This window comes from Pleurodeles waltl, chromosome 5, assembly GCF_031143425.1.
Source record: "Pleurodeles waltl isolate 20211129_DDA chromosome 5, aPleWal1.hap1.20221129, whole genome shotgun sequence".
NCBI classification, from domain to species: domain Eukaryota; kingdom Metazoa; phylum Chordata; class Amphibia; order Caudata; family Salamandridae; genus Pleurodeles; species Pleurodeles waltl.
Genome location: NC_090444.1, coordinates 1867342601 through 1867368866, shown reverse-complemented (window position 1 = coordinate 1867368866; position 26266 = coordinate 1867342601). Strand labels below are relative to the sequence as shown.

Below are 26266 nucleotides of genomic sequence, written 5' to 3'. Positions count from 1 at the left end.
GCACGTAGCTTCAAAGGCCTAGCCCACTTTGTAATGCCAACAAGCTCTCCAAATGGTGGAGATGACCGACTCCCCTGATCTGACCCCACTTTTGCCGCAAGACAGGCAGGAAATTTAGGCATATTAGGAGGTTTGACCTTTTCATGCCAGTCCAATCCCTAAGGTGGACAAGCTGAAGTGCATCTCACTGACGCAAGGTAGGTTCACGCATCTAAAAAATATTGCAAACTCCAATATGTTGACATTAGACGTGTCTAACGTCAAAATATAAATATGGAGTTGGTTTTGTGCCGAATTGGTGTAAAAAAAAAAAAAAAAAAAAAAAGACGCAAATTTGGTGCAAATGGAGTATAAATATGCCACTAAGTTCCCATTTTTGTCGTTGAAAAGGGTTGATGCTTAAAAACGTACTTACCTTTTAACGAAGTTCTTGTGTTTAAAGAATATATAAAAAGAAGTGTTATTTTACTAATTTGGTCTCATATTTACTCTGAGTGTGTGTTTCATTTATTGACTGAGTACAACAAATGCTTAGCACTACCTTCTGATAAGCTCAACTGCTCACCCGCACTACTACAAATAGAGCATTAGTCCTATCTACTTTTGCCTCTGCAAACCAATTGGGGATCCACTGCACTCCCTGCACAGTGTACTTCATTTTAGTGCACCACATAGAGAGCCAGCTTCCTACAGGCACAGAGTTTCAGAATGAATGGCGAAGAGTGGAGTAGGGTGCTGTGAAGTGGAGTGCTGTAGAGTGTTGTGTATTGAGTGGCATAGAGTAGAATCACACAGAGTACACTGGTGTAAACTGCATCGTTGTGGACTGTTGCAGAGTATGGAGTGCAGTGGCACAGAATTTTGCGGCGTACAATGCAGTGTCATAGAATGCAGTGGCTTAGATTAGAGTGTTGGATAGTAGAGTACAGTGGTTTAGAGTGTGGTAGTGCAGATTGGAGTGGTGTAGAGTGCAGTGGCATAAAGTGCAGTAGAGTGCCAAAGTGCACTGGGGTAGAGGTGTGCAGAGTATAGTGCTGCAGAATGCAGTGGCGTTGAGTGCAGTGGTGCAGAGTAGAGTGTTGTAGAGTGCAGTGGTGTGGAGTAGAATGCACTGGTGTAGAGCGTTGCACAGTATAGTGGTGTAGAGTGTGGTAGTGCAGATTGGAGTGACGTAGAGTGCAGTGGTGTGGAGTAGAATAGACTGGTGTAGAGCGTTGCACAGTATAGTGGTGTAGAGTGCAGCAGCATAGTATTCAGCGGCATACAATTCAGAGTTGTAGAATTCAGTGGCGTAGATTAGAATGGTGCAAAGTAGAGTGCAGTGACGTAGGGCGCAGTGCTGTAGACTGGAGCAGAGTGGAGTGCTGCAGAGTGCAAGTAGAGGGGTGTAAAGTGCATTGGTATAGAGTGCAGTAGTGCAGAGTAGAGTGGCAGAGTGCAGTAGAGTGGTGTAGAGAGAAGTGGAGCAGGCTACAGTGGTTTAGAGGGCAGTGGCATAGAGTAGATGGCTTCAGAATAGAATGAACTGGTGCCGAGTGGAGTGGTGCTCTGTAGAGTACAGTGGAGTAGAGTGTAATGGCGTAAAGTGGTGTAGAGTGCAGTGGAGCACAGTAGGTTAGAGTGGTGTACAGATCTCACAGGTCAGAGGCTTTCTTTTTATTTTCTAGTAGTCATGTTAAACAAGCATTAGCAAATCAACAGGTTGGGGTTTAATGTGTAACGCGTATAATAACATCAGGACATTAAAACCACAGAGGAAACGACAGACAAACTGCATCGAAGGCTACCGTACCTTTGGTACAGTCCTGTTTTTGTTCCTATTTCAAAGGAAGAGTGGATTGCAAGGGAACCTTTGTTAGTCCTTTGGATTCCACTGCAGAGACAAGATAGGACTATAATGAAGGCTTTCTGCCCCTCGCCCTTCCTTAAACAAACATAAACAAGGCAGTACTGAAGGAAAGGGAGTCTTGAATGTAGCACCATTTTTGTTTTGATAGACAAAATAGGAGGCATTACATAAAAGAATGGTTTATTATTTACTGTGTGACGGTGGTGCTTTGATAAATCTGAAAATAGTATTTACCTCCCTGGGACAATTTCCTATTTCAAAGCTTTAAGAAAATGCACAAAAGACACGTGTGTAAAAAGTTAAACATAAAATAAACTGTTAGAGGTGCTGGTCAGACATCCTGCAAAAGTGAAACACTGTAGTAAGGAACTACACATTTCATGCTTGAAGTAATACACGTCAGCTTTAGATTGTAGAAAACACCAACTCACCATTGTTGATCACTCTGAGAAATCAGTACTGAGAAAACTGAGCTACTTACTTCCTCTTCATCCTCCTCCATGACTTTTCCAATGTGCAACTCACTTTGGAATCTAAGATTGTTTTTATCAAACCTTCTGTAACCTTGATAAAGTCTACAGTGGACAAAACTTGTCAGCTGTATCTGTGTGTTCGGGTATTGTTGTGATATGTAATACAGCATATATCTCTGTTCCTAGATTAAACACCAAGTGATTATTGCTTAAAGCGTGGACTTCTAATTCACAATTCACAAAATTATCTGTGTGCTCCTCCACCATTAAAGAATCTTGTTCTTCACTTGCGGTTCTTCTTTTATTACACGGCCCCCCTTAGACAGGGCTATTTTTAGTTGAATTTTTGTTTTGTTCTCTCCAGACAGTAAAACAGTAACAAGGTTGCAAGGGACATTTAATTTCAGCCCTAACAAGAAATAGAGACAAGATGGCAAATTGAAGCTAGTACATTTTATTGAAAAAAATAATACTCCAGCCAGCGGTGCACATACCGCACACTGGATTCTCCGGACAGCGGTGTGTATACGCCTGCATAGCATCTTCCGACAGGGTGCGCGTACCCTTAGATGACTGTGTCCATACTCAAAAGCCTTCACTACCAGCCTCTCAATAAATCATTCCTGCAGGCACGCTTGCACGAACACGGCTACGCTGCTACAGAACACAGGATGCCACGCACGTGCCAACCCCCACACCACTGGATGTGCAGCGTGCAGTAGCCACGACTAGTACTTCCGTTTCAACCAGAATGAGCTGTGGACCACCTGTCTCGCTCGCCTGCATCAATGGTCGTTGCATGCCCTTTCCTCTTCATTCTAGACTTACACTTCCAAGGCAGAGGGCCTTCCGAGCGTGTCAATCATAATATATGATGGAGGTAGGATGGAAGAGACAGGCTCTACTGCTCAGACCATGTTTTACCTGAAGGTAGAGAAGGTAAGTCTTTTGTCATCATTGGGGAGGTTGCTGACGCTGTTGTTGCTTACTTTTCGAATCTCTGCCGTATGGAAGACTATGGCAGGAGTCTCTTTGGGGGGAGGTGGCGGCTGTGGCTGGGGGTCCTCGGAGACGTACTCCAGCACATGCAGTCGGTCTTCATTGCGCCGGACGTAGCCCTCATTAATGAGATGTATGACACAAGATAGGACGTCCGTGTGGCTGCAGCAGAAGTTTAGGAATTTGAGTGAACCTCTCTGATCACATTTCTGGCACGAGTCAATCACCTAGAAGCAAGAGCCAAACCCACGTTAGGTAGTACAAACCTAGATCACATGATCTTAAATACAACAAAATGCTTTAAACATGTTAAGATTCACCACTAACTGAACTCCTACTATAGGCAAAAGTACAATACTAAAAGGAAAAAGTTATTGAAGAGATTACTTAAATGAAATGTTACCACTCCAGCGGCAGGAGGGTTGAAAACCTCAGATTGCACTTTTCAAAAATTCCTGCATCTCACCCTCTTCAATATCATATGAAGACGAGCCCCTTCATCAGACTGTAAAATACAAGTAAATTTAAGAAGCTGCTGCTGGGATGTAGGACACATGTACATGTCTTCTATGGCATCAAGCGAGAGTAAACGGCCCTTAAAATGCTACCTGCTACAGTCTTTGATTTTTATAGATTCCCGTAAACCAAACACGCTCTTCTTAACAGAGACCTGGTGTCATGAACCCTCTGGGCAGGGTTTGGGTAATGCCATTCTGCTGGTGTATACATATTCAGGCAACACTGTTTGAATCCGAGGAGAGTATTGCCATCGTTCACAACCAAAACATTACATTTCCACCTTATATAATAAAAATTGTACTGCTTCAGAATGCTTATTTCTTGTTTTATAATTGAACCTCTTGACTTCCTTCTCTTGAGCATTCGTATACTATACCCATTGACCTCGATCCAACTGCCTTCTGCAACTCTGCTTACTTTTTAGCTCCTCATATTATCAAAACAGCCAAATCTTCTACTCTGGACGACTTGAATTTCCACCCAGAAAACAGTGGCCTTCCAGAAACCACTAGCTTCCTCAACTCCATTTTGGGCCTTCAACCGTTAGTAGTCATTCCGACACAGAGTGTAGGACATATTCTGGATCCTGTCTTCACAAATTACTCTTGAATAGAACTCCCTCTTCTGTGGTCAGACGAGTGTCCAGTGAAACCGTATCCCCAAACCACTGAATTTGTCTTGTGTCACGTCTCATCAGTATTACCTAGAGTATTCTTCCTTCTGTGCCCTTTACCTCCACAAAACCTTGGTCTGAAGAAGCCTTTACTTGTGCTAAAGCATTTAACACCTGGGTTAGCACAGCGCTTGATGCTAAGGCACCACTAGGAACTGATAACCTCCCCCTGGAAGCATCCTATTGCCCCTTGGTACAATGATGAACTGAGTGTGGGTAAACACACCTGCAACCATGGATGAAAAAATTACAATTATTCTGAAAAATGTAAATGTCATCAAGGCTTTATAAGGAAAATGTTACTTACCCAGTAGACGTCTGTTCATCGCATGAAGTGCTGCAGATTCACATGCTTTGCAAAAGACCGCCTTCTAGTGTTGGGCTCGGAGTGTTACAAGCTGTTTTCCTTCTAAGGTTTTCAAGTCACAAGATCGAGTGACTCCTCCTCTCAATGATAGTGCGCATGGGCATCGAGTCCTTGGTCGGACTGTTTTCCCGCAGGAGTGTGAAGTAAAGAGTGTAAAAGTTGTATATGTACATATATAGAAATTAAATGAGATGTCCATGCAATGTATATCATATATACATTATATATTAGTACAACGGCCACAGGCTTCCGGGGAGGAGGGAGGGCGTATGTGAATCTACAGCACTACATGCCACGGATAGATGTACACTGGGTAATGAAAATGTCACTTACCCAGTGTACATCTGTTCGTGGCATCAGTCGCTGAGATTCACATGGTCTGCATAGCTCGCCATCTGGTGTTGGGTCGCGCCAATGCGCAATGAGCACAGAAGGAGGAGTCACTCGGTCCAGTGACTCGAAAACACTTCTTCGAAGAAAAACAACTTGTAACACTCCGACCCAACACCAGATGGCGAGCTATGCAGACCATGTGTATCTACAGCGACAGATGCCATCGAACGTGACATTTTCCGTTTGGCATGTGTAGCTGTAGATACACATGCTATGCATACACTAAAAAGCAGTCCCCACCTAAAAATAAGCAGTGGCTAGCCTGTAGGAGTTGTAGTTTGAAATTGTGTTTTAAGCACTGCCTGTCCAACATTTGCTTGTTGACGAGATAGCACATCCACACAGTAGTGTTTAGTAAATGTGTGTGGTGTGGACCAGGTGGCTGCTTTACATAGGTCTGCCGTTGGTATGTTGCCTGAAAATGCAATTGAAGCCCCTGTTTTCCTAGTAGAATGTGCTTTTGGAGTTACTGGTAGCTGTCTTTTTCTTTAAGATGTGAAATGTATACAAACTTGCTTATCCATCATGCTAATCTGTCTTTTGAAATGGGATTACCTTTGTGAGGTTGTTGAAAAGCCACAAAAAGTTGCTTGGATTTTTTAAAATTGTTTTTTCTGTCTATATAATACATGAGAGCTCTTTTAATGTCAAGGGTGTGAAGAGCTCTTTCTGCAACTGAATCTGGCTGTGGAAAGAAGACTGGCAATTCAACAGACTGATTAATATGAAAAGGTGAAACCATCTTTGGTAGGAATTTTGGGTTTGCCCTAAGAACTATTTTGTGAATTTGAAAGAAAGGTTCCTCTTAAGTTAACGCTTGAATTTCACTAACTCTCCTTAAAGAAGTGATTGCTACCAAAAAGTCAACCTTCCATGATAAAAACTGATGAGGGCAAGAATGCATGGGTTCAAAAGATAACCCCATAAGTCTGGTGAGTACAATATTAAGGTTCCACACAGGGGCTGGCGAAGCTGTAGGTGGAGTAACCTTTTTAAGACCCACAATAAAAGCCTTTTTAACAGGAATCCTAAACAGGGAAGTAAGTTGTCTGTTTTGGAGGTAAGAAGCTATTGCTGTTAAATGGATTCTAATAGAGGAACATGCAAGGTTTGCTTTTTGTAAATGTAACAAATGGCAAACAATATCCTGTACTGATGCTTTAAGTGGGTCAATGTTTTTAAGTTGACAATAGTAGACCATTTAGTTGTATAACATTGTCTAGTTGTGGGTTTGCGTGCTTCCTTTAGAATATCCATACATTCTGATGGAAGTTGTAAATAACCAAATTCTAAGACTTGAGGTGCCAGATCACCATGTTGAGTATGCTGGGATTTGGATGTCTGATTTGACCTCTCCTTTGAGTCAATAGGTCTGGTTTGTTTGGTAGTTTGTGATTTGGTACTACAGACAGGTCCAATAGTGTTGTGTACCAATGTTGACTTGCCCACGTGGGAGCTATGAGTATTATGGTGAGTGAGGTTTGTTTAATCTTTTTGATCAGAAATGGAATTAGTGGGAGAGGTGGTAAGGCATAAGCAAATATCTTTGACCAGTTCATCCATAGAGCATTGCCCTTGGATTGAGAGTGTGGGTGCCTGGATGCGAAGCTTTTGCATTTTGCATTTTCTTTTGTGGCGAAAAGGTCTATTTCTGGTGTTCCCCACATCTGGAAGTATTGCTGAATCACCTGTGGGTGAATTTCCCATTTGTGTACTTGCTGTTGCATCCTGCTTAAGAGGTCCACTAGTTGATTATGTATCCCTGGGATATATTCTGAATGCAATTGTGAGCACCTTGACACCCTCACAAGTGAGTACCCGCGCTTTACAAATGCTGATTGATTGATTGAATTGCCAATTTCCAAATTGTCTGTGCTGGAAGGGACAATTGTGATGAATGTGTCCCTCCTCCTCGTGTCATTGTGGTCATATTGTCTGTACTTATTAATACTATTTTGTGTGATTTGTGTTTGAAAAGCTTTGCGTGCTAGGAATACTGCTAGTAATTCCAAGTGGTTTATGTGATAAGTTTGTTAGATTGAGTCCCATTCTCCTTGTATAGTGAGGTGGTTGTGATGAGCTCCCCAACCTATCATTGATGCATCTGTTGTGATTATGGTCTGAGGCACAGGGTCCTGAAAGGGCCGCCCTTTTGATAGGTTGGTGGAATTCCACCATTGTAGAGAGCGGTAAGCCTGGCGGTCCAACAACGCTAGATCCTGAATTTGGCCGTGTGCCTGAGAACACTGTTGAGAGAGACACTGCTGCAGTGGTCTCATGTGGAGTCTGGCATTAGGTACTATTGCTATGCATGAAGTCATCATCTCTAATAGTTTAATCACCAACTTTACTGTGTCAGTGTGGTTGTATTGTAGTTGCGATATGAGATTGTGAACTGCTGGAATCCTAAATGTGTTTGGGTGTGCCAATGCTGATTGAGTGTTTAGAATTGCTCCTAAATACAGTTGTATCTGTGATGGTTGCAGGTGAGATTTGTGGTAATTTATGGTAAACACTAGATCGTGTAGGATGTTTATGGTGTACTGAGTATGTTGTTGACACATTTGAAGTGTGCTGGCCTTTATGAGCCAGTCGTCGAGATATGGGAAGACATGTATGTGTCGTCTCCTGAGGAATGCTGCAACCACCGCTAAACATTTGGTGAGCACCCTTGGTGCTGTTATTGCCTCAAATGGTAGCACTTTGAACTGGTAATGCTTTCCTGCTACAACGGATCTTAGATACTTTCGATGTGCTGGATGTATGGGAATGTGGAAATAAGCATCCTTGAGGTCTAACGCTGCGATGCAATCCTGTTTTTGTAATAGGGGAATGACGTCCTTTAGAGTTATCATATGGAAGTGTTCTGACAATATGTATAGATTAAGGGGCCCGAGATCCAAGATTGGTCTGAGACTACCACCTTTTTTCAGTATGAGGAAGTATAGTGAGTATACTCCAGATCCTCAGCAGTAGTGATTGTACCTCTTGTTTTAATAGACTGAGATGCTCCTGAGTAAGACTGAGTGAACGAGGAGGAATGTTTGGTGGAGTGGAAATGAGTTCTGGACAGTAACCATATTGGATGATTGACAGAACCCACTGATCTGTAGTGATGTTGTGCCATTGTGGATAGAAGTTTACCAGTCTTCCTCCCACAGGAGATGTGTGCTCTGTGAGGATGGTGAGAAAGTCACTGTTTATTTAAATTGAGAGGAACCTCTGGAAGTGGACGGTTTACCTCTTCCTCTATTGTTGGATCCTCTATAGAAGACTCTAAACGATCCTTCTGTGTAGAATTGTGAGGATTGTTTTTGTTCGGAAGTTGCTGTTTCTGAGGCTGATGGTTTGAAATCCCCTCTAAAATGTGGTCTATGAAAAGTACCTCTACTGGGTGTGGTATATAACACACCCATTGCTTTGGCTGTTTCAGAATCTTTTTTAAATTTGTCTACGGTTGTGACAACCTCTGGGCCAAATAGATGCTGTTTGTCAAGGGACATATTTAACACAGCCTGTTGTGTTTCAGGTTTGAACCCTGAACATCTTCACCAGGCATGTCTTCTAATAAGCACACTGGTGCTGATTGCTCTGGCTGCTGTATCAGCTGCATCCATAGTGGATCTAATAGCATTATTAGATATTGCTTGCCCTTCAGTTAGTATCTGTTGTCCCCTCTTTTGGTGGTCTGGAGGGTGGTTCTGCAAGAGTGCTTCCATCTCATCCCAGTGGGCGCTATCAGACCTAGCCAAAAGAGCCTGCGAGTTGGCTATCCTCTGATGATTTGCAGCTTGTGAAGCTTCTCTTTTACCTGCTGCATCTATTTTCGTACTCTCCCTGTCTGGAGGAGGAGCATCTCATGTGGACTGACTGTTGGCCCTTTTCCTTGCTGCGCTAACTACAATTGAATCAGGTGGTAATTGAGTTTTTATAAACACTGGGTCTAAGGGTGCAGGTTTATATTTTTTTATCTACTCCAGGAGTGAGAATTCTGGCCTTTACGGGTTCCTGAAAAATATTGGAAGCATGTCTGAGCATTCCTGGAAGCATTGGAAGACATTGTTTATGTGTAGACGCTTGTGTGTCAAAAAGGAAATCTTGCTCTATCTGATCTGTATGCGTCTGCACATTATGATAGGCAGCAGCTCTGGCCACTACTTGATTGTATGCAGTAGTGTCTTCTGGTGGTGAGGACCTAGCAGGGTATAAGTCTGGATCATTTGGTAGAATGGGATCAGGGTCAAATGTATCCCATGGATCTTTGTCCAGCTGGTCATTACTAAAATCATCCCTGTGTGGTGATAATGAGGATGTGTGTGGTGATAACTGTGCTTCATATGTGGGTGATGGTGGAGGTGTGGAGGAAGAACAGGAGAATGTGGTGGTGAAGGCTGTTTGTGGTTTGTAGCCTCTTCATGCGGTTTATCCTTGGAGATCTTTTTTGATAGCGGTATATCCTTTAAAGTTATCTTTAAAAGACAATTAAAGGACATTGGAGGGGAGGCAATTATTCTTCCTGTGTCCTTATGAGTGTTTATTTGTTTTGCTGTTTAGCGTCCATCACCTCTAAAATAGGTTGTATGTCCAAGGATTCATGGGTAGAAGTAGTCTGCTTGCTACTCGTGTCTTTCGTCACCGAAGGTTTGTGTGCCGAGTGCTTTACTTAAACCGAAAACATCGGCTCCGTAGGTGGAGTAGATTATTTTGGCTCCGAAGATGTCTGCTCTGATTTTCGGCTCGAGTTCGAGACTGTTGTCGGAGTCTGTTTGGTCGAAGCCGAACGCACTTTAGTCTTTAATCTCGGTGCTGAATCCCAAAGTTCGTCATCCAGACTTACTTTTCAGATCTGACCATGGCCGGAAGGCAGTGGAGGAACGACGACTGTGCTGGAGTCTTTTTTTTTATTTCTGTGTAGTGTGATGGGGAGGTTGTACTCAGGTACTGGAGGTATGTAGTGGCTATCATCATCTGAGTGCTGATCTGAGTCGGAGTCTTAAATAGAAAATGTTGCCCCTTGTCGAACTTCTTCCTGTGCATGTTCTTCACTGAAGATATCAGGTCCGTCTTCTGTGGATTTCAGCGCCATTTCAAGACGACGAGCTCTACGGTCCTGAGGAGTCTTTTCAGATTGACAAGATCTGCTGGTGTCACAGGTTTCTTCCCGATGATCTGGAGATAAACAGAGATTGCTCACAGAATGTAGATCAGTGTATGGGAACTTAGCATGAGACAGAGGACAGAATCAAACGGAGTTCGTTCCATCAGCACAACACTGAAGTAGGCCCCAAAAGGGCAAAGCCCTTTTAAGGGCAAGAATTCGACCCAGATGGTCTAAATCGGACTGAGTATAGATGGAAACGTGATCGAAACAATACTGACGATATTATAGAAAGGTAGAAAAAAGTACAGAAACACCGAACTGAGATAGATAGTGGAGCAAGAGCAAAAGGAAACACGTCCGAACCTGACGGCAGAAAGAAAACAATCTTACAAAAGGACTTGATGCCCATGCGCACTTATCACCAAGAGGAGTATAGTCACTCGATCTCATGACTCTAAAATCTTCTTAGAAGAAAAACAACTTCTAACATTCCGAGTCTAACACTAGATGGCGGAATTATGCAAATCATGTGTATCTCCAGCTACACATGCCTTCGGGCATTTAAGTACCATATCAGCACTACCCGTATCACCCACCATGCCACTAAAACCGTAAATGCCAAAATTCCTCGCAAAACCTTGCTCAGTCATCAAGAAGCTCTTAAATTCCACTGTCTCTGCCAACATTATTCAGCCATCACAGAAACTTTGGGATGATTTGTCTAACTTTTCATGGATAAAATGCTCAAAAACGACCCCAATTTCCCCACGTATGACTATAGATCTCTCTATCACTGCTGTCAATGAAGCTACCCCTACAGAATTCTCACCTCTCAACCTTGAGCAGGTTCAAACCATTATGTCTTCCATCCCCTAAGGTTCGCCAGAGGAGTGTTGCTCACCGAGAGTTCTGTACGTGGCTACGGAACCGAACATTCAGCCTTTTACTAAACTCTGCAACCTTTGGCTCGACCAAGCTATGATCCTAGATCTTGGAAGGAAACACAAGTAATCCCTTTATTGAAGAAACTCACTGCCAATCCTTCAGTACTGTCGACATTCAGACCCATCTCTCTTCTACTATGTCCCTCTACAAAAAGTAGTCAACCTCAAACTGTTTAGTTATTTGGAAGTGAACGCTATCCTAGCTCCATCTCACTCAGGCTTTCTCTTCATGCATAGCTGCGAGTCAACCATAATATTCATAGTGGACCAAGGCGACTCTGTCGCACTGTTCTTACTGGATCTATCCGCAGCATTCCACACAGCCTCACACCCCATTCTGTTCTCTCATCTTCTTGAAGCAGGCATCTGTAAACGTGCCTTGAAGTGGTTTCACTCTTTTCTCTCCGATCACACCTCAGCTGTATATCCTGCCCCTTTCTTGTCTCTTGGTACAATCTTAAGCTATGGTGTTCCAAGAGGATCATAATTCAGCCCCACTATCTAAGTATATTCTCTCCAACTGCTGTGATGTCTATTTTGACCCGTTTGTAAGACTCAGACAATATAAAGGTTATCTTCTTCAGACAGGAGACCGATGTTTGTTCATCAGCCTAGCTACCTTCAGCTCTGGGGCTCTGCCTTAGAACTGTATCCTCCACAAAAATATTGGCATACTGATGGATAATAAATCTGTGACTAAACATACTAATTAGGTAGCTGCAATCTGTTTTCATAAAATGTTCCAAACGTTCTCCCTGTGCCCCTACATCAGGCAAAACAGTAATACAAGCTCGGACAACCTCTACACTTGATGATGCTGATTCATTTTATCAAGGAGCTCTTTAATAACTATTCCATCGTCTTCAAATCATACACAGTTCTGTGGCTCATCTACATATACACAACTTCCATTTCATCTCATTTGTAGGGTCTTCATTGTTGACCAATTTCAAAGCACATCATCTTTAGAGCTCTTTGTTTCACCTATAAAGCTGTTAACAGCGGACCAGTTTACTTAAGAATGCAGTTTGCTGCCTACAATCCTTTCCATCTCCTGGGCTCGGCTTCTAGCAAGAAACGTTTATGTCTTTGAATAAACCATTGCAGACAAAGGGGAGGCGAGCTTTTCTGGCACTCAAACAATGGAACTTGCTCCCTACTGAGATCACCACTTCTACTCTGGGTCTTTTCTGAAAAAAAAATGTTATTCAAGCAGCACTGACTCCTGTCAGGTAGTACCTTCAGTGAAGGAAACGTTATGTTACCAGTGTTCTCTCTAAATCAACTAATCTTCACCATCATAATATGACAAAAAGAAAAAGTCACTTACCTTCTGTAACAATCTTTCTGGTGCATAGTGTGCTCGCGTTCATATTCATTACCCTCAGGCATCAGATCTGTACCTCTCTGACCTTAAGAACAATTCCGCTGCAGTGTCTCGATGGTGCCAACAGATTACCATGCGCTGGGAGCACCGTTGACAAAGGCACTTTTGGAGAGAACTCTTGTGTCAGCGTGGAACTTGAGCTCTCTGCTGAATCATCTGCATCATACCCTTAATGTTCTGGATCCTCCGTGGAAGAGGGATGTCTCTCAAAGATGTTGTGTTCTGTATTGCCCCTATGAACAGGAGGCACAGAGAGGGCTCCAAGTGAGACTTAGGCACGTTGAGGGAAAATGGAATTCGAACTCCATGGATGCTGTTGCATGTAGATGGTCCAACACCTTCTGGGGCAAGCTCACCTTACGCAGTCAATTGTCAAGTTATGGGAACTCTGAGATCCCTGGCATTCCCAGGTGTATCACAACCACTGCCGTCACCTTGCTGAAGACTCGGATTACTGATGGTAGAATGACTGAGGTCAGAGAACTGGTACCGAGTGAAGCCTACCACGAATCGCAGGTACCCTTCTGATTCAAGCAACAGAAATACCCCGAGCTTGGGACAACCTCAAACTTTTCCTTACGCAAGTAAAAGTTCGAGAGGCTGAGGTCCAACATCAGATGCAGACCACCGTCCTCCCTGGGGACGAGACTACCGGGAATCACCACATCCAAAGTTCCTGCTTCAGGTCCAACTCCTCTGCAACTCAGCCAAAGTTCCTGCTCAAGGACCAACTCCTCTGCAACATTTTGCAGTAGGGCTGCCAACTACTGCGGTATCTGCAGCTCAATGGTCTGGGAAGGAAGGATAGGGAAGGTCTTGGCAGGGCAGACCATAAACATCTTTATTTTATTTGCAACGTACAGTGGTTTGAAGTTATGGCCTTCCCAGCCTGCTGAAATTAAGACACCATCCATTCAATTGGCTGTACGTGCTCCTTCAAGAGGAAGCTATAGCTCATTTCCAAGTGATGTCTGGAGGGCGAAGAGGAGAAGGGCTGCTGGACTTGATGGCCCCTTCCTTTGAGACTGTACTTCTGCAGAAGTTGGTTTGGCCGCTGGACAGGCTGGCGCTGGCAGATGGTAAATGCCTTGGGAAAGCCACAAAACTTACAAAATCATTTGTAGTCTTAGGCCAGGGGCTGAGTCTCAAAGATCAGGCATTATCCCTTTCCACCTTAAACCGCTGAGTCAATCCCCACCAAAAGGCTTGTCCATGAGTTTCACCTGTACATTTCTAGAGAAACAGATAGATTTAAGCCATGCGTACCTCCCTCAGGGCTAGGGAGAAGCCCATTGCCCTGGCCACAAGCTCCAATGTGTTCAAGCCTACCCTGACAATATGACTTGAGATGTCCTTCACTACTTGAGCTAAATAGTCTTCAGTTGGCACCGCAAGCTCACAGACACCACATTCATCATATACGACATAGCATGGCTATTGCTGGCAAGCCGGCAGTCACATTCATGGATCTGGGGACGAAACTGCCACCAGAGAATGCTGTTTTACCAATTGCCAATAAATTCTTAGATTTTCTGTTCAGTGGGGCCATAAAGGAATATTCCTGGATTCTGCTTTGTGCAAGAATAGTCTTGCACCACCAGACTTTGCGGTGAGGGATGGGCAGAGAGGAAGGCAGGATCCCATGGGGCAGGCCTAGTTTGCCTGGCGACCAGTCAATGACAGCCAAAGAGGAGGTAGGCTTGTCTCAAGCAGCACTGATGAAGTTGATCAATGCTTCATTAAAAGGCAGCAAAGGCTCAGATGCTGCGGGTGTAGGCTGCAGCATTTCAGTTAAACTCCAGGAGCCCACTAGCATTCTGCAGTGCCAGGTAGTCTGGAATGTCTGAGAACCAAGGGGGGAGGGGAGATGGTGGGGTCTAAATTAGCCACCTCACTGCTATCATTATCAAGTTGCATCCACATAGGCATAGTTGGTTCCAAAGATGTCATCTAAAGTTTTTCAATAATAGTGGTGCAGCATGGGTTGCGATTGTCCTCTACACCTGAGTCGCTCAACTAGGCCTCATAAAAATTGCCTAGGCGTGTGATGGCTGTTCCTGTATAAGCAGAAAATGCACTGAAAATGGCCCCAGAGGAAGCCCCGCTGGTGGGCCACTCAGTGCCTGGACAACTCCAGATGGCACCAGAGATACTGTTCTGAAGCTCAATAGCACAGACGGCAGATCGGTAAGTGGAAATGCATATGGAGCCCCAAATGGACCCATGAGGCGCAGTGTCACACCAGAAGAGACTGCTGCTTGCCTGAAAAATGCAATAGTGGGGTGGAGGAATTGTGCCAGGTCGGACGCAGGTGCCAGTTATTCCAGATAATGCTGGTGCTGCAAATGGTAAGGCAGCAGCAGACGCAGAACAGGCTTTGTGGCAGGCATAGCCGCCTGTCGCGTCACCGGAAGGGACTCTTCAGGCAAAGTGATGTCAAGAAGCTCCATAAGCTCCGTGAACGACTGCTGGAAGCAGAGAGTATTGCGGTGACTTACCTCAAGCAACATCTAGGAGTGTCACCATCCATCTTCCTCCTCTTGTACAGGACTTCGAGGCACATGTTAACTGAGAACATAGCAGTTGCATGTTCAGCGCATAAGAAGCTCGGCCTCATGCTCCTTACTAGCCTTCATGAGCATGAGTTTTTAATTGTTGCAAGGAATTTTTTAGGAATGGCAAGGTTTGAATCACAATTTTTCTAGCAGAGACATCCCTGTGCGTTGCACACACATCTGCATCAAGAGGTGCTAAAGAAAGGCACTGACGTCGGTACTCCAGGCTGCCGGTGATATCATGCATGTGAAGTTTCTAGAACTGAGATGAAGCCAGCGACACCTACTTGCAGAGGAGAGCTAAGGAAACTTTCCAGATACAGTCTGAACTTCAAAGTTGAGGAATCATTATCCATCAGAATGGTAATTGCTAAGAAAAGACTAGGGGCCTGATCTAGTTTGGCGGATGGGGATACCTGTAGGAAAGTACCATCTTGCCTGGCATGTTACCCCCATATTTCACTGTATATATGTTGTTTTAGTGTATGTGTCACTGGGACCCTGCCAGCCAGGGCCCCAGTGCTCATAAGTGTGCCCTGTATTTGTTACCTGTGTTATGACTAACTGTCTCACTGAGGCTCTGCTAACCAGAACCTCAGTGGTTATGCTCTCTCTGCTTTCTAAATTGTCACTAACAGGCTAGTGACCAATTTCACCTATTCACACTGGCATACTGGAACATCCTTATAATTCCCTAGTATATGGTACTGAGGTACCCAGGGTATTGGGGTTCCAGGAGATCCCTATGGGCTGCAGCATTTCTTTTGCCACCCATAGGGACCTCTGACAATTCTTACACAGGCCTGCCACTGCAGCCTGAGTGAAATAACGTCCACGTTATTTCACAGCCATTTACCACTGCACTTAAGTAACTTATAAGTCACCTATATGTCTAACCTTTACCTGGTAAAGGTTGGGTGCTAAGTTACTTAATGTGTGGGCACTCTGGCACTAGCCAAGGTGCCCCCACATCGTTCAGGGCAAATTCCCCAGACTTTGTGAGTGCGGGGACACCATTACACGCGTGCACTGGACATAGGTCACTACCTATGTACAGCGTCACAATGGTAACTCCGAACATGGCCATGTAACATGTCTAAGATCATGGAATTGTCACCCCAATGCCATTCTGGCATTGGGGAGACAATTCCATGATCCCCCAAGTCTCTAGCACAGACCCGGGTACTGCCAAACTACCTTTCCCGGGGTTTCACTGCAGCTGCTGCTGCTGCCAACCCCCCAGACAGGTTTCTGCCCTCCTGGGGTCCAGCCAGGCCTGGCCCAGGAAGGCAGAACAAAGGACTTCCTCAGAGACAGGGTGTTACACCCTCTCCCTTTGGAAAAAGGTGTCAGGGCTGGGGAGGAGTAGCCTCCCCCAGCCTCTGGAAATGCTTTGATGGGCACAGATGGTGCCCATCTCTGCATAAGCCAGTCTACACCGGTTCAGGGATCCCAGCCCTTCTCTGGCGCGAAACTGGACAAAGGAAAGGGGAGTGACCACTCCCCTGACCTGCACCTCCCAGGGGAGGTGCCCAGAGCTCCTCCAGTGTGCTCCAGACCTCTGCCATCTTGGAAACAGAGGTGCTGCTGGCACACTGGACTGCTCTGAGTGGCCAGTGCCAGAAGGTGACGTCAGAGACTCCTCCTGATAGGCTCTTACCTGTGTTGCTAGCCTATCCTCCTTCCTAGGTAGCCAAACCTCCTTTTCTGGCTATTTAGGGTCTCTGCTTTGGGGAATTCTTTAGATAACGAATGCAAGAGCTCACCAGAGATCCTCTGCATCTCTCTCTTCACCTTCTGCCAAAGGATCGACCGCTGACTGCTCAGGACGCCTGCAAAACCACAACAAAGTAGCAAAGATGACTACTGCAACCTTGTATCGCTGATCCTGCCGCCTTCTCGACTGTTTCCTGGTGGTGCATGCTCTGGGGGTAACCTGCCTCCTTTCTGCACCAGGAGCTCTGAAGAAATCTCCCATGGGACGATGGAATCCTCCCCCTGCAACGGCAGGCAACAAAAGACTGCATCACCGATCCTCTGGGTCCCCTCTCAGCACGACGAGCGAGGTTCCTGGAAATCAGCAACTCTGTCCAAGTGACTCCCACAGTCCAGTGACTCTTCAGTCCAAGTTTGGTGGAGGTAAGTCCTTGCCTCCCCACGCTAGGCTGCATTGCTGGGTACCGCGTGATTTGCAGCTGCTCTGGCTCCTGTGCACTCTTCCAGGATTTCCTTTGTGCACAGCCAAGCCTGGGTCCTGGACACTCTAACCTGCAGTGCACAACCTCCTGAGTTGTCCTCCGGCGTCGTGGGATCTCCTTTTGTAACTTCGGGTGAGCTCCAGTTCACTCCTCTTCGTAGTGCCTGTTCTGGCACTTCTACGGGTGCTGCCTGCTTCTGTGAGGGCTCCCTATCTTGCTGGGCGCCCCCTCTGTCTCCTCACGCAAGTGGCGACATCCTGGTCCCTCCTGGGCCACAGCAGCATCCAAAAACCCTACCCGCGACCCGTGCAGCTAGCAAGGCTTGTTTGCAGTCTTTCTGCGTGGGAACACCTCTGCAAGCTTCTTCTCGAAGTGGGACATCCGTCCTCCAAAGGGGAAGTTTCTAGCCCTCTTCATTCTTGCAGAATCCACAGCTTCTACCATCCGGCGGCAGCTTCTTTGCACCCTCAGCTGGCATTTCCTGGGCATCTGCCCAAACTCGACTTTGTCGTGACTCTTGGACTTGGTCCCCTTGTTCCACAGGTACTCTCGTCCGGAAATCCACTTTGGTTGCATTGCTGGTGTTGGTCTTCCTTGCAGAATTCCCCTATCACGACTTCTGTGCTCTCTGGGGAATATAGGTGCACTTTACACCTACTTTTCAGGGTCTTGGGGTGGGCTATTTTTCTAACCCTCACTGTTTTCTTACAGTCCCAGCGACCCTCTACGAGCTCACATAGGTTTGGGGTCCATACGTTATTCGCATTCCACTTTTGGAGTATATGGTTTGTGTTGCCCCTATACCTATGTGCTCCTATTGCAATCTATTGTAACTATACACTGCTTGCATTACTTCCTTTTGCTATTACTGCATATTTTTGGTATTGTGTACATATATCTTGTGTATATTTGCTATCCTCATACTGAGGGTACTCACTGAGATACATTTGGCATATTGTCATAAAAATAAAGTACCTTTATTTTTAGTATATCTGTGTATTGTGTTTTCTTATGATATTGTGCATATGACACCAGTGGTATAGTAGGAGCTTTGCAGGTCTCCTAGTTCAGCCTAAGCTGCTCTGCTATAGCTACCTTCTATCAGCCTAAGCTGCTAGACCCCCCTCTACACTAATAAGGGATAACTGGACCTGGCACAAAGTGTAAGTACCCCTTGGTACCCACTACAAGCCAGGCCAGCCTCCTATAATACCCCATCCGGAGTATTACAATTCCAGTATATCCTACGGAGATCGTAATATGGTGGATGGAATATCTGTCATGTTTGTGAGGAACTAACCCGTCTGACAAACTCCAAATCAGGCCCTAAGTAACAACTAACAACAGGTTGGCGTAGGTTACCAATGTAAATATTTTCCACAGTGTATCACTTTGTACACTCAAGTGTAAATTAAAGCAATTCTAAATAGTCAATCATATTTCCAGTTTTACCAAACAAGTCCGGTTTGCCAACAAGCTGATAAGCCGTACAGCAGCAGCAGAGATCTGCATTATTCTATTGGAAATAGGAATTCTGAGGGTAGATTTAAGTTTTTTCAGAAACATTAAAGCTTTGATTTACCACTGCTGATGAAAAGAGTGCAGCAAAACCACAGAAGGAACATCCATGAACAAGAGTGGATTGACTGTCCTGGTTTTCAGTAACATCAGGGAACACCCAGTAATGTCTTCACCCCAGACCTCTGCGGCACGGGAGAGTTACACAAGTCTAAGAGTCATTCTGCTTTACAATGACAGCTCTAGCAAGTGAAGCTTTTGTTAGATAGCTTGTAGACACCGTAGAAGGTGAGGACACGCCAAGCAGTACTCAGATGAAGCAAGCGTGATTTGCTTGTATTACGCTTAGACTTTATCGGTTATGGTCGGGCCATCTGACAAAGCCTCATTTACATCTTTATTTCTTCGGGCGGGGCTTTAGAAGATGGAATGTTTTTTTAAACAAAAGGCCAGCAAGATAGAGCCCCTGTTCTGTCCTCGCAGACCAAAGTAGGTCACACCTCTGAATCTTGAAAATAGAGCTTTTCCATAAGGCAGAAATGATAGTCGATTTGCCATTAATATGCAAGACTGCAACATGACAAAATGGATCATCCTAACCAGGTTTCCAAGTCACAATGAAGACTGGAGCTCATCCGAATTAAGAAATATTTCATGAGAGGCCACAATAGAATTTACATTACGTTCACGCCCTGTTTGGAGAGTCTCAGTCGGCGGAACTTAGAAACTATCTTCCAATAATTAATTTATATAAATCTTAATAGCAGGAAACTCTAATCCACTCTAGAGAAGCAGGAACTTGTATTCAGGTAGTAGAAATTGGTAGATTGTTATTAATATATCTTGTAAAATTCCAAAGCAATAAATCCCAAGCTCAAATGTGGAGTAACAAAAGGTTAAACCAATAGAACTGAGCAAATAAAGTGTTTTAAGAGAGAAAGTCATTTGTATGATCTCATCCTTGTTCTAAAGCTTGAAATGTAAGAAATGTGTTACTGTCCAGGTCCATGGCCACTTAACTGAAGATTTAATGCAATCAAGGGTTTAACATTTTTCATTCAGAGTAATGTCTAGGTGTTTAGTTTCTTTAGCTTTCAATTTAGAGGTAAAAGTGAATATAATTATGCTTATTATCCATTTAGATAATATCATCATCTGGACAGATTTTGTTCAATTAACAAAACCTGACTGTGTCCCAATATGTTTTAATAAGATTAGGGAGTTTGCTGATGTTATGATTAGCAAGATACTGTCTGCAAACATTAGTACTCTCCGACGCCTTCCCCAATTCCCCTGATTTACTTGTTTGAGCTTGGAATATTGTTGTCTTTCCTCAGCTTCAAAAGTGAAATCTTTCTCAATTAAATTTAAAGAACGGTAGAGAGTTGTGCTAGTCTGCGCTGTCTATGGGTGCAGGGCAGGATTTGCTGGCCCTTTCATGACTTGCCTTCCCCAGAATCCCCTTTCTATGACCCATCGAGAGTGCCACCCCATTCAAGTTATCAAGGCTTATTATAGAGCTCTCTACATCTGGGACTCAAGCACCCAACATGCTTCCTTAAAGTGTGTCCTATTCGACGTTCTACGCCCAAACAACATCCTGTGTGTGTTGCTGCTTTTTGTGGACTTCAGTGTTTGGGCAGAGAAAATTCAGCCATAGCTTATGTGAAGGCTACATTGTAAATAATATCACCCAATAGTCACACATAAAGAACAAGTGACTTACCTTTGGTAACGCCTTTTCGGGTAGAGACTAACTGTGGATTCCTGACCTTGTGAATTTCCCTAGTGCCAGACTGGACATGGAAAACCTTCTGTATGCATTTCCTCACGGGCAAGAGGTGGCATTGTGCGGCTCTGGGCAGGGCCTGTCCTGTCCCGGATGTGACGTCCGGGTCCTGATATATATACACCACCTCTATGCTTTGATGTCGGTTTCCTATTGATCTCTGTCTGCGCCAGTGCATGTGAATCCACTGAAATCAAACCATGGCAGTGTGCAACCTTCCAGTTTGGGATCTTATTAATGGGCTTCATGAGTCATTTCCACAGAACAGGGAGAGTGGTGGTTTGGTGAGGAATCTACAGTTAGATAGTCTTCAACAGAAAAGGAGTAACTGAAGATAGGTAACTTGTTCCTCCGATAGAGACTTCTATCCGCAGATTTCTCACCTGGTGAATAGATAACTAAAGCAATCCGTCACCAGGAAGTGGGTTTGTGAAATGGCTCAGACCAGGAAATCCTACAGGACTGATCGGCCGAAGTGCCCGTCCGGCCAGACCTGGCTGTCCAGGCAGCAGTGATTCAAGAATGCCTACATAGCTGCCTGGCATATGTCCAGAACAGGTACACCCTGCGCCAGGGCTGCAGTAGCGGCCTTCACTGCAGTGGAATAGGCGTGTAAACCTTCTGCGGTGTGTGCTGGCTAGGCCACAGCAGATCGTGATGCATAACCCGATCCATTAGGAGACGGCTCTCTTGGGAACGGCTTTACCAGCTTTTGTCCTGGAGAAACCAATGAAAAGTTGGGTATTCTGTCAGTACGCCCTCGTCCAGCCAGCGTAAAAGCCGGGCGCTCTCTTAGGGTCTTGCAGTGGCGCCGTTTCTCCTCTCTGGAGGTATGAGGCGGTGCACAGAAAGCCAGCAAGGTGATGGATTGCCCTGTATGAAAGGGCACAATTACCTTGGGCAGGAATGCTGAATTTGTGCAGAAAACAAGTTCATCTGGTAAAAACTAAGTGTGCGCCGGAACCAGGGACCGCACTTGGAGTTCACTCCATCGCTCGCCTGGCTGATCCTACAGCTATGAAGAATGCAGTCTTGACAGTAGCAGAAGGAGACAACTATGAATCGGTTTTAAGTGCGTGTAAATTAGGTAGGTTAGAACCAAACTAAGCCCCAATGCTGAATCACAAAAGGTTTTGGCGTGAACATGAGGGTCACACCTTTAACCAAATGCATCACCCCAAGTGACATGAAGAGTGATGGCTGATGCTGTAAGAAGGCTGAAAGATGACCTTTAGCTGTAGTCCTAGTAAGATCTTGTTGGGCTGAAGACAAACACAACAAAAGAACATCTGATAACCTTGCCATAAGGGGTAAAATGCAATGGGAACACCTGAGTGTTTCCCAGCGTCCTGCAAACACTGAATTGGTAGATGGGCACACCTCGCTGCCAGGATGTTACTTACCATTTTGAGAGGAAGACAAAGCCCTTGACTGTCACCACTCAAGTCCATACATGGAGGTGCAAAATGCTCCTCCCTGCAAACCTTACTGTCCAAGCAATAACATTTCATTAACGTGTAGGGATGCCCAGGTAGCCACGTGGCAAATGTCTAGGGCAGGGACTCAGCATGCCAAAGCAGTGGCAAGAGCCGGGCCCTTGGAAAAATGAGCACACAGCCCTTCCAGAAGCTGCTTTTTTTGATGCATAGTAAATCTTAATGCACAGCATCCTGCAGCGAGAGTTGGTTCTTTTCTGCACTGCATTTTCCTTTTTTTGCTCCGCCCTGTTGCCTTGGACGGAATACGCCCTGCTGCGGACCAAACAGAGGTATTACGCTGGGGGTGATCGGGCGGGACGTCTATTGGCTCACCGACTTCGGCTGAAGGCGGGTGGCAGAACTCCAACTGCCTGATGGCCGGCGGTCCTGCCGGGAGGAGCAGATGGTCGCTCAGTTTCAGCAGTACTACTCTGATCTGTATGCGGAGGTGGGCCTCGATGAGGAGGGGGTGGAGGGCTAACTGACCTCCGTTCCCCTGTCTCGGATCTCCCTGACCGCCCGTGAAACACTGGACGGAGACATTACTATAGCAGAAGTATTGGCAGCTATACAGAGCCTGCCGGCCAGGAAGGCACCAGGGGCTGATGGTTTTAGTGCAGAGTTCTACAAATCTTTTGGTTCCTTGCTGGTGCCGATCTTGGTCCGACTATATAACGGATTGGGGGTGGCTGCCCCTCTTCCTCCCTCAATGACTAACCTTACACGAAAAAAAGCACACATTACCTGTCTAACAAAATTATGTCTGCACCTCATCTGGGTGTCCAATTAGCAGTGTTTGATAAGAGCAGGTGATGGCAAGGACGTAGCCTTATTTCCTTACTAAAGAAACTTAAAGTGCACACAATCACCACAGGTTTCTTTGCACTGACCTCATGAGACAAAGAAGCGATCAGATGGAGGTAAACACGTGATAGAACAGGCAGCATTGAGGGAGGAATTAAAGAGCCACTGAAGGTGGAAAAGTAATGGGCGGAGTGAGTAAAACTGGGAGCATAGAATAGCAGGCTGGCTGCTGCATAGTGAATTGTGTGAAGTTTGTGCATTAAGCAATCTGATGTCCCAAGATAAACGGAGTTAGGCTATTCTAAGCTAGCCACTAAAATGTTATTGTCTTCGCCTGAGAACGCAGGTCTTTTCGTAGCGGGCTGAGTGGATCTCCTTTCATCAGAGCACAGAAGGGCTTAGTAAGAGGAACAATCATGCACTTTGAACAGTCCTTCCCTTATTCTGTTCTGCAAGAGCAACCTCTGGTTGTCCAAGTATTTCCCTGGTGATATCCACATAGAATCTAAGAGTCTGCTGATGGTCCAGCGTGTGTAGCCACCCCACAAACTTAGCAAAGTGTGGAGAAAACTGCCAATCACACACAACCTTGGTCAAAATGAAGGATAAGTGGACAAGACCAATGGTCTGGATACCATATTGTGTATGTGAACTGAGAGACAGCAGTTTGCTGACCCTCCACACGGACGACAGCGATCAAACACATAATCCTTAAAGTAAACAACACCAGGCTTCAACTATGCATCGTTCAAACAGCAGTACCCCAAAACACAAAATGAAATTCAGATCCTACTGTAAAACAACTGGAGACAGTAGAATCGTTCATTGAACATTTTTAAAAAATGAACCACAAAGGGCGACTTGACCTGGAAAGGCTGGTCAGCCAAACCCAGAGAAGCAGAAAGAGTAGCCATGTATCCTCTAACCATGCTGACTGCCAACCCTTGCTTGACCAAGGACAGAGACTGGTCCATACCCTCTACACACACCACAGTCAGTGCCAGCACTTTAAAAAATAACCCACTTTTGTCTCCCTCCCCCCACAACAATCCCCAGGATTCTGCCGATATAAGGGGGGGGGGAGGGGGTCCTATAGTTTTCCAGCTTGGTTTCTTTTAACACGCCTTATTCTGATATCAGGAATTCCTTACGGATTGCTCACACAATTTAATCCCCACACAAAACACTTCAGCAATGGCCACGCAATACCTTAAAGCTCATGGGGAGTAACCTATAACGTATGGAAGTAAGTTTGGTCTGACCTGCAACAGGGTTTAAGAGGACAAACATCACAAGGCCCATCTTATCTGGTACTGTATCATGTCGCGCTCTGAGACTTTTGTTTCTTGGAGTGTAATGGTCTACATCCTCTGCTCAATAAAAGGCACACCCCATAGATCTTCCCACTGGAGCTTCGTACGTACGTAGCCAACACTTGTCCATTTCCCATTCCGCACGTGCACCTATAATGAGCCCCTGTGCCTGGTGGCACGGCTTCATATTAGGCTGCACTAGCATCATTTGGCGTGTCAAGCTATAACAGATTGGAAGGAGATCTTGTTTTCAGGCCCCACCATATCATTGTAACTATACATTTGTATCCACCGGTCTGGGGGATCAATGGTGAAGCGTGTCCACTGGAGAAGGAAGTGTGTGGAACATACACAGCAGATGCAGTCCCCTACTCCGTTTGCTCGATACAACCAAACCAAGACATGAACAGGTGACACACATATCTAGGTATGTTCTTTTACTTGTAAACACTCTGGACACCAATTTCATAACTGGGACACCCAAATACACTTAATTAAACTCCTGGAAGGGGCATGGATCTTTAAAGTATTAACTTGCTTGGGGGATGTCATTGGTTTAGTTATTCAGCTGTCTTCGTGTTATAAAGAAACACTTACAGACCCAACTTGTGAGAAGAGCTTAGGGCAAGGTGAAGAGTGCAGCCAGACTTGCAAGGACCCTCATCACCAGCTTCAGCTCTTTGGAACTGGAAGGAGGTAACAGTCCATCTCTTGCTTGAACTGAAAATAACTCCTTGGGAGGACCCTGCATGCACGGCGCAAAGCAGACTCTCAGGATCGCAAACTTCCATTCAGGAGGATTCCGAGCACGTGTAGGGATTCTTCTTGGAAATGCTAGTATATGGTGCCCCTACATCCAAGCTCAAACACGATCCCTTTTGCAAGTATTGTGTTTGAAGTTATGTAGGCCTGGTGCTCACCATCAGCTCTCAAATGGTCTGCCGGTGTTGTCCCTCCCTGAGAGCACTGGCCTCCCTGGGGGAGGGCTTTTACCTTTGTGTACTTCAGGAAAATATAAAAATATACAACTCGTGGATGTTCACACAAAGGAATTAGAGTTCCTGCTTGATGATCCAGCCATTCTTTGGCTGTTTCTACCATGTACGCAATGTGCTCAATAATGTCAAAGCAGGGCAGTCTTATGCTTTCTTGCCTTATTTAGCAATCTGAGGCGCTCGTTTCTACATCCAGCGACGAACAGAATCACAGCTGCGCCCTCTGTCTGCTGGTTTTATCACTATTGCTGTCATGCCTGCAGGCTCCCTTGCTGTCTTCAGTTCGTGGTCGCTTTTATTGTGATAGAATCTGGAGTTGTGGCTGTTTAACAATCTATCTTTCCAGTGACTGCTCGCTCAAGGAGGTAAAGGGAGGAGGATTAAAGGAGGATTTATTCCATAAGCCAGTGTTCAATATAGGGCTTTTTCCAAGAGTTTCTTCATTAGCAGAATACGTTTTTAGATGCATTTTGGGGAAGAAGTCCAATAACTCTGCATAGTAAAAAGATCTCTGGTTCAAGTGTCGGCACAAAGCCAAGTCTCTATGAAGAGCTTCCGTTTGGTGATCGGAGATGTATTCAGCTTAGATGATTCAGTGGGCCTGCGCTCTGCTTTTCCCTGGTGGGTGTCGTGGAGGTTCGTCTCATTGTACCCTTCGCTCTGTTCTCTTCCCTGAAGTATGAATGTGGTAAGTGAGTGAGACCCTACAGGTGGATTAGCACGCTTTAGAAATCACTGATTCATTCATTCATTCATTGAAGTGCTTCCGTTTGGTGATCTGAGATGTATTCAGCTTAGATGATTCAGCGGGCTTGCGCTCTGCTTGTCGCTGTAGAGATTCGTCTCATTGGACCCTTTGCTCTGTCCTCTTCCCCGAAGTATGAATGCGGTAAGTGAGTGAGTGGAAGTAA

At 45.2% G+C, this 26266-nt stretch overlaps 1 protein-coding gene across 2 annotated transcripts in view; it reads right to left on the bottom strand.

The window, feature by feature from the left end:
* Positions 1–2760: 2760 nt before the first annotated feature.
* Positions 2761–26266, bottom strand: part of LOC138296904 (cullin-9-like) — a 360394-nt gene continuing 336888 nt past the window's right edge. For both annotated transcript variants that reach the window (XM_069236417.1, XM_069236416.1), the window contains exon 32: positions 2761–3548. In XM_069236417.1, the coding sequence (XP_069092518.1) occupies positions 3243–3548 (306 nt within the window). In that variant the 3' untranslated portion in view covers positions 2761–3242. The remainder of the gene's footprint in view (positions 3549–26266) is intronic.